Source organism: Chelmon rostratus, chromosome 22 (genome assembly GCF_017976325.1).
Source record: "Chelmon rostratus isolate fCheRos1 chromosome 22, fCheRos1.pri, whole genome shotgun sequence".
NCBI lineage: Eukaryota > Metazoa > Chordata > Actinopteri > Chaetodontiformes > Chaetodontidae > Chelmon > Chelmon rostratus.
The window spans coordinates 597,485-606,347 of NC_055679.1; the positions used below are offsets into that span (position 1 = coordinate 597,485).

At 43.0% G+C, this 8,863-nt stretch overlaps 1 protein-coding gene and 2 non-coding genes across 4 annotated transcripts; all 3 read right to left on the reverse strand.

Moving 5' to 3' along the window:
* Positions 1-652: 652 nt before the first annotated feature.
* On the reverse strand, positions 653-8,520 carry slc25a3a (solute carrier family 25 member 3a). 2 transcript variants are annotated; one of them, XM_041964254.1, is made up of 8 exons: positions 8,384-8,520; positions 7,709-7,875; positions 4,839-4,963; positions 4,089-4,268; positions 2,958-3,139; positions 2,067-2,239; positions 1,869-1,979; positions 653-1,125 (listed from the first exon to the last, which is right to left on the reverse strand). In XM_041964254.1, exons 2-8 carry the CDS (start codon positions 7,848-7,850, stop codon positions 965-967), a joined length of 1,074 nt encoding a protein of 357 aa, XP_041820188.1. In that variant the 5' UTR covers positions 7,851-7,875; positions 8,384-8,520; the 3' UTR covers positions 653-964. The 2 variants fall into 2 exon arrangements, with proteins under 2 accessions (XP_041820188.1, XP_041820189.1); XM_041964255.1 differs by lacking the exon at positions 4,839-4,963 and adding an exon at positions 5,999-6,123.
* Positions 1,605-1,807, reverse strand: LOC121626116. The gene has a single exon (XR_006007942.1). It is a non-coding gene; the product is annotated as a small nucleolar RNA SNORA53 (small nucleolar RNA).
* LOC121626117 lies at positions 2,615-2,817 on the reverse strand. The gene has a single exon (XR_006007943.1). It is a non-coding gene; the product is annotated as a small nucleolar RNA SNORA53 (small nucleolar RNA).
* Positions 8,521-8,863: the final 343 nt, after the last annotated feature.

Consider the following 8,863-nt stretch of genomic DNA (forward strand, 5'->3'; position numbering starts at 1 on the left):
CCCTCTGTTCCTGAGTTGAATAACGGCCAGAAAATGTTTTCATAGAACATGACATCACAGTGAAGCTGACCTTTGGCCATATTGATATTAAACATCACTTCATTTTTTCCTGAGACATTTATATGAAACTTAGTGAATTAATTCTCAAGTTATGGCCAAAAATGTGTTTTGTGATGTCACAGTGACCTTGATGTTTGACTACCACAATCTAATCAGTTAATCAATGAGTCTGTCGACATTTGTGGCAAGTCTGCACCAATTCCCTCCTGGTGTGCCTGAAACTCTGCATTCACCAGAATGGAATGTTTGTATGCAGACAACATGAAGCCACAACGCCTGCAGCCACAGCTGTTTCCACCGCTGAGGCATAACCAGCCCCACACACATCAATGTGAAAATATTTCAGGGATGGCCATTTCGACTGAAAAATGGATCTACAGTAGATAAAGCACCCTTTCATTGATATTTTTCATTTACTGTAATGGTGCTGAAGTACAAAATGTGGGTTTTCCTTCAGTGCTGAATCATGATATGACTTATTTACAGACAGAAGGTCACATTACCTGAATGATTAATCCAAGACTTGTAACCTATTGATATGATTAAAGTTAATGTAAAAAAAAAACAACAACAGAGGAACTGAAAGCCAATGTTTGAGGGACTTTAATTCTTTTATTAGAATTTCAACAATTTTCTAATGACAGGAATTCATAAAACCAGACAGGTGTTTCTACTGGAGAATATTTTCTGTCTGACTCTTAATACACCAAGAGTGACAGTTCCATCTTTTCTCCTTGTTTTTTCTGTTTTAAATATACAGGAGTAGTAGCAGCCCTGTGTTCTGTGCAGAGCAGCAGGAGCAGAGAACTTAAATATAGAAAACTGCTGTGTGCGATGTGGAAGTTTGGGGTTCACATGGAGACTGCAGCTCAGTGGAGAGGTGGTGGCGGGGGGGGGGGGGGCATTACTCTGTGAGGCCAAGCTTCTTCTTCAATGACTCTGGCATCTCAGGGGGAGGGGGACGGGGCAGGCGGAAGTACACCTTGACAGAGTCATAGATGAACCACTGCAGGGCAGTCAGAGTACCAATCATGATGATACGGGCAACCAGACCTTTCCAGACACCTGAATAGAAAACGCACAGAAACAGATCATCATTCAGGCACATTTCCAACCCCCCAGTAAACTCAGTGGTTCACACCTTACTCTGCACAGGGCAGGGAGCACTAAATCGTTTAGTTTGTCACATAGTTCTTTACTTTTCTACGTGTCTTCTAGTGCACAAGGAAACAAGCCTTTTTAAGCCTGAACCTGGTGCTGAATCCACACCAAAACGTGTTTGACATTTTGTTAATCTCATTTACATGGAAAAATATTAAATACATAACAGAAGTGGGATATATTCTCAGTTTACAGCAAAAATAATTAAGATGGGGATGTCTATTTTGATCAAGAAAAAAAAAGGGTGAATATTTTAAATTTCAGTGTTGGTAGTTCAGTTTTAATGTTTTGGGGGATTTTGAATGACCTGTTAGAGCAACAAATGCTACAGTGTTTTCTTTAGGATGACTAAGTTTATCAGTCAGTTAGTCTCATATCAGCAGCATGTCCGTCCCCCAGGCTTGCAGAACTGGGAGCTCCCTGTCTGCAGAAGACAGGGTTGCCAGTGTTGCACGTGGGCTGGGGGACAGGTAGACTGTTCTCACACGCCAATGACTCAAGCACCTCCAACTGTACAGCCAGAAAGCTGCTGAGGAGCTGTGCACAGGGCACAGCACCCTCCAGAGGTGGATCTAAGGAGCATGTTGGTCAAAGCCCAAGATTACAATATGTTACTGTTGACATTGTCTTGTAGTGTAGATACAGACCTTTGGGACCCAGTCTCTTGAGGACCTGGACAGCAGTGCTGCCCTTCTCCTTGTTCAGCACAGACACCACAGAGTCAGCAGGGTGGGACACAATGGCACAGAATACACCAGCTGCAGACACAGAGCAAACAAACACATCAGAGCACTGGACTCTTTCAACCATCAGAACTAGTAATGTCCTGTTTAGATGTTACTCACCGATGTAACCGGCCACAAAGGTGACCACCAGCTGCTCAGGTTTGCTGCACTCACTGCGGGGCTTGGGAACAACAAACTTGTAAAGCAGCTCCACGGTGCGCTCGAAGCAGGCAAACTTCATCATGGTGTAGGGGATCTGCCTCATCCACAGGGGCACCACACCCTTATAGAAACTAGAGTGGAGGGAAGAAGGAGTGGAAATGTGAGTTCACAACAAAGCATGAAGTGTTCAAGATATCTACACACCAGTTCAATACATTCTTGTACACATGTAAGTACATCAAAAAGCGATTCCATCTTAACTGTATTACTGTTAAGTGCTCTTGTAATAAACAGGCAATACAGAAGTAATAAGTGCTGTTTTAAAGGAAAAAGTCAAAATATATCACCAAAACTAACTGATAAACTGAAAATTACCACACACACACACACACACACACACACACACACACACACACACACACACACACACACACACACACACACACACACACACACACACACACACACACACACACACACACACACACACACACACCAATCAGCAGCATGTCCATCCCCCAGGCTTGCAGAACTGGGAGCTCCCTGTCTGCAGAAGACAGGGTTGCCAGTGTTGCATGTGGGCTGGGGGACAGGTGGACTGTTCTCACACGCCAATGACTCAAGCACCCCCAACTGTACAGCCAGAAAGCTGCTGAGGAGCTGTGCACAGGGCACAGCACCCTCCAGAGGTGGATCTAAGGAGCGTGCTGTCATCAGAAATCCATTTTCTTTTTATTACAACATGACCACCATTACTATATCTGAATAACCCATTATACTTTTCAAATAACTTATCGATAATGACTGATAACTGAATGCTGAGAAATTGTGAGAAGGTATCACACTTACGCCCAGAGTCCCTCCTCTGCGAACATCTTGGGGACACACTGTCTGAGGGTGTTGGCGTAGCCTGGCTGGGTCTGGATACGAACCTTGACAGCCTCCATGGGAGCCAGAGCAATGTCGGCAAAGAATTCTGCGCTGGCTGAGGCAGCCAGATACAATGATGTCCTCCACAGGTAGGTGTTCTCCTATAGGGTGAAACCACACAAATGGTCAGAAAGACACAAATGGCAAGGAATTGCCACTCAAAACATACGCAATATGATTTCAATTCAACTGAATTTTATTTAAATAGAACCAAATCACAACAGAAGTAGTTTCCAGATCATGTTAGAATAGTTACCTGCATAAAGTCAGGGACACTGCACATTATATACAAGATAACAGCCTTAATTTACCAAGAGACCAGCATCTGCATCTGAATTGCAGTTTACGTCCATGTCACTCCAGACTCATGCAGTGAAGATGTTGAATGAATTTAGTAAAAGCCAGTTAAGTGTCTTTTTTGGCAAAAAGGAAATTATGTTGACTTATGTATGATTCCAGGGAGAAGCGACAGCTCTATCTCCTTGAGCCACCCCAGATTAGTTTCACCAATTCAGTATCAGACCAAATGAGAAATTTGGTCACAATCTCGCCTTCTGTTCCTGAATTATGGTGTTGAATAATGGCCAGAAAAGAGTTTTTGCATAAAATTATGTCACGGTGAAGATGACCTTTTGGACAGAAAATGTCTTGATTGTTCTATATACACACACCTTTCCCCACCATTATTTAGTCAGTTCATCTTTGAGCCTAAGTGAATGTTTGTGCCAAATTTGAATAAATTCCATACTGGCATCCCTGAAATATCACAATCATGAGAATGGGACAGACAGGTGAATGTACGCATGTCTGGACAACCAGGAAACATAACGCATATGTTCCTGAATGAAAATAACCATCTCTAACTGCAATCTAGTGAAAAAAAGAATTTGATCAAAGTCGAGTCGATTAATGACAAATACAAGCTGTAACACATTACCAGTTAAGGTTTAAAGTCTTAAAATGTGCCCCAAGCTTTATGATGAACACCTGTAGACATGTGAAGACTAGATGTATGCAACGCTGTCTGTCAACAGCTCTGTCTGAACTCACCTCTCCCAGCAGGTCACTGTAGAAGATTTTGAACACTTCGTAGAAGCCAAACTTGCACAGCCCCTGCATGGAGTAGCCGATGAAGGTGGGAGCCCAGCCCTTTGCCAGGCCTCTAACACCATCTTCCCTTACAGTCACTGAAAAGCCGTTGCCAATGCTCTTGTATTTATCTGGGTTCACCTGAGGAGGTGAAAACAGTGTGAGGAAACATGTAAAAAATTGTCAGCACTGGGTTACTTATGTTCTATGCAGATATTTAGATGTTCCTGGGGTGAGTAGTCTTAAGTAGGCCACTACTTGCACTCTGGTTTTTCCTTACACATGTTTAAGTGCTTGAGGGAATTGCAGTAGAACTTAATTTTGCTGAAAGCACAACTTTCTAGACTGCAATTTAGAGGTTTTAAGATAAGATAAAACTTTATTAATCCCCAGTGGGGGAATTTTTAAACTGCAAACTTTAAACAGGTTCAGAAAACTCCAAGACTTTCTGACAACACCATGACAGGTATCTAGACAAAAATGCAACCTTAGGAAAGGCTGCAGAAACACTTAATGTATAGGTTGCAATGAGCAAAAACAAAAGTAGTGAATAGGGTTTCTCTTCTACAGCCCTTTGAAAGCATTTTGAAGTGATTTCAATTCTGTGCGCAACTACAGCACTGAAGATCATACATGAGGGCCATGGGGCTGAGAGGTTGAAGGAGCTACTGACTCCTTGTTGCTATTGTGAGGTTGACCTTCCATACAAACCTGCAGACGACACTTGACAAGGTCGAGGGGCACCACTGCTGTGTGTGTGATGCCGCAGCTCAGGATACCACCAAAGCCACACAGGGCATAGTATTTTGAGGAGCCAAACTCGCAGCTGACATCCTCTGTGGTAGAAGGGAGGGGACACAACATGCAACATGCAGGATCACATGCAAACAGGACAAAAATCAACACCAAAAACAGAGCCACATAATTGAAGAGTTGTCACGGCAGGAGGAAAACTACCAAACCTTTTGTGAGGACAGTTTGCCTATGTGCCATCTGTGAACAGTTTGAATTCATTGCCAGACCTCTTCCATTATAGATGGCTCTGCCACTAACGTGCCACCATTTATTCAGATAACACACCCAAAATTGATAAAATTATTGTACACAAGTGATTTAAGTATGAACTTTCAAGGACCACAGTGGTGTTCTGCACCACTTTTCTAGAGTATACCACCACGTTTTTAATTTTTCTCCTACTTTACACGCAGCCACTGGTGGTGCAGAACATCACTGCAATTTTGTGAATAAAATCATTTAAGGAAAAACAAGAAGGCTGAGGTGATTGATTGCCACCACTAAAGGTACATTATTGCATTTTACACTCATACCACATGATTTTCTATACCATAATGCCTGAGCCTTATCAAATGTATGGCTTTTAGTAGATATGTCACCTGGCAGTACAAGGTCAATCAGTCAAATGTTAATGAACAATCAATGGCTGTCAGATAATGTCAGCAACATGTGTTGCATATCTCATATGTCATCTATGCATTCAAGTTGTCCTAACAGGCAAACACCTGATAGTGTCAAATAACAGTCACCATTCAGGACATATCATTCCTGGGTCCACCCTGACCTCCACCTATGTGACTCCTCTGCTGTGGATTGAGTGGGGGCTGAGGGCGATGAGGCGGGCAGAATCAGTGAACACATTGGAACACTAGTGCATAATCATGCAGCCACATTACGATCACTCCAACAAGTCACAATCATGGGAATCAATCCACAATGACAGACAACTTCACAACCGAGTTGACGGCATGTCTCCCATGCAAATTGGTGCATTGTCAAAAAAAATAAAACAAAAACAACACTGTTATGGGTGGATGAGGCGAGACGTTAAAAAAAACAAGACACCGAAGACAGACCTGCATTCTGCATTTGACCAGATCGAGAGGAACGACAGCTGTATGTGTCGTGCCACAGCTCAGAATCCCACCAAAGCCGCACAGGACGAAATACTTCTGAGAGCCGAACTCACAACTGTCTCCCTCTGAAGAAACACAGGTGAGAGTCTTTGAACGTCTAACTGTCCAAGAGTATGAACAATCCAGCTGGATAAACAGCTCATCTGTGCTCTCACTTTAAGATAGACTCTGACATGCCAAAAGCAGCACTAGGGAGACAATGTACGGCTGCAAGATTTCAGCAATGCATAAAACATGAACGGATTCACAGAATATGACAAATATGACAATAATAACAAAATCTGCTGTAGAATGCGGAATATTGCTGAATCCAAAAGGTGGATGCAAGGTATTTATCAAAATCGTCAGGGTTTTCCCTTTCATTTTAAGTGATCATTTCACAGCACTTAAGCCAAGTGAACAGAAAGAAAAAACTACACTCATATGTTTAAGTGTCTCGTGTTGAGGAGGTTCTCTGAGAGCAAACTCTTTTTGACTCTTTTGAATTTTGCCTTATTGAAATGTTATTCATCCACCTCTTCGACACTCTTCCTGGTGACACACTGTCCTAAAACTGTGAAACACAGAATTAAAAAAGGTAGGACAAAACACTTTGGAAAAAATTGAAACAGATTTCATAGGACCCTACAAGTATACTTTAAGATGGCACTTTTACCAGTGTCGCCCTTATGCAATAGATCGTGGTATTACTAGCCTACCTGCAACTGTTTGTCCTGAAAACAATGCCATGTAACCCCTAGAATATCGCTCTAGTCATATCAAATTTGATCCACTCCAATGTTACAAACAATTAAAAGTGCCACTGCTGCTGTTATGAGCTAGCTCTGCAGTCAGGGTAAAGCGAATCTCATAAAATGCAAAAAGGACAAATAGTGAACATGAGGGCATCATGAAATGGGTGCATGACCTTCATTTCACAACCTGGTGTTTTCATACAATGTTTAAATTAATCATTTTAAAACTCCAAAATATGATAACACCTCTCCAACAAATGGCTGATCATTGACTGTGGGGGTGAAGAAGTTCAAGGCTTGTAGCTAAAACCTGCTGAGCACTGAAGACTAGTTAACAGATATTTTACAAACTTCAATGGGAGAACTGAATATTTGTTACTAAACGGTTAGCATTACAGTTTGATGTCAAAGCATTTTTTTCAAGCCTTTGGAACAAGTTCAGGCTAGGACAATTTGTTCTCTACAACCCCTGAAATGCCCATTGTCAGCGATCGAATGGATTTCTGAACCAGTGTTCCATTATGTAACAAAATGACAGATCTTTACTAAAAGTTTCATTCATTTAAAATTCAAAAACGTTATCTGAAAGAAAGTGCGACACGGCAAATACAGTTTGCTGCAGTGCAAAGTCAAGATGCCACTTTGTCCTTCCTTGTCCTCCACAGGTAACGTTAGCTTACATGCAGCAAAGGCCTGGCAGCTAACTGTCTCAACTACCTCATACTTTGTCATTCATACCAATTAAATGCGTTTAACCGTGACGTTCAACATGCACCAAAACCACTGTACCTAACGCTAAATGTATCTATGCAGAATTAGGCAGTGAAGTTTGCTACAAGTTGGCGAATCTGGTCGGCTAGGCTAATGCAGCTAACAATAGCACTTTAGCCTGCCTTCGGACTAACGCCGGGGTTACCGTCTGCGGTGGCGGCTGCTGCTAGTCTGCGGTTCCTCTGTCCATGAAGGCTCTGTTGGGGTTCTTCCACTTTCTGCAGGGAGAACAAGGGAGCGCTGAACGGGTTGGCCCGGGCCAGCTGCGTCAAAGAGGTCGGGTACATGGTGGTGTCCTGCCTGCTGGCGGAGCTGCGGTGCAACGACCAACAAGTTATGTTAGGTTCCAGCTAACTGGCAGCGGTGACTGGCAACGCAATCCACCTCCACCGACTCTCTCTCTTTCTCACACTCACTCACATGTCACGTGCTGGTTAGCTTACTTTGACGTCTGAATGACCGTGAAAAGGAAACGCTAACCTTAACATTGACGCTACTGAACACATAGCTAGTACTAAGCTGGCTACTCAAATAATAATGTAACGTCCACACAATTTACTGGAAACTGCTATTAATTATTTGTAACACGAACCTAAAACTCCCAAAGCTGTCTGTCTGTTCTTTTCTAGCCAAATTGCTATGCTAACTAAATTACGTGCTAAGCTAACTTGACCGCTCCAAGGTGGAAGGTCACAGAAGACGGGAGAAGTCGCGTTAACGATCAGGATAGATCAGTTCCGTAGAAATACGTGCTTCATAAAAGGACTAGGCTATGTAATATTTAATATATACATGTTATTAAATGAATAATTGCACTCACTCTGTCAGTCTCTTAAGATGGCGCCTCCGCTTGGCTGCAACCGGCTGCTCGGAGAGGCCGAATGTCCCCGCGGTATAGCGATTCGTCCTTTCGTGACGTCACCGAGAAGTCTGGGCGGGTCCGTCGGCTTATCTGTCCTGTAAGAAAACGCGCCAGAGCTTCCAATCACCACCTCTGGTCCAATCACGAAATTGGTCTATGGCTAAATTAGGGCGGTGCTTCTTCTTAACAAACGTTAGTGTTGACCCTCTCAGATAAATGACTGTATGTGTTGCACGCATATAGAGGAACGGTGTGTATGTGTGAGAGAATGACTCCTTACGACAAATCGCGGGAGGAACACAAAGTGGATTACCTGTTGACCGCTGTTTCTATTCCTGTCCTCAGTAATGCGGTTCAGAGCGACGCCCCTCTAGAGATGATCACTAAGTGATGTTGCAGCACACCTGAGGTGTGGTTGGAATTGTGTGAAACATGGGT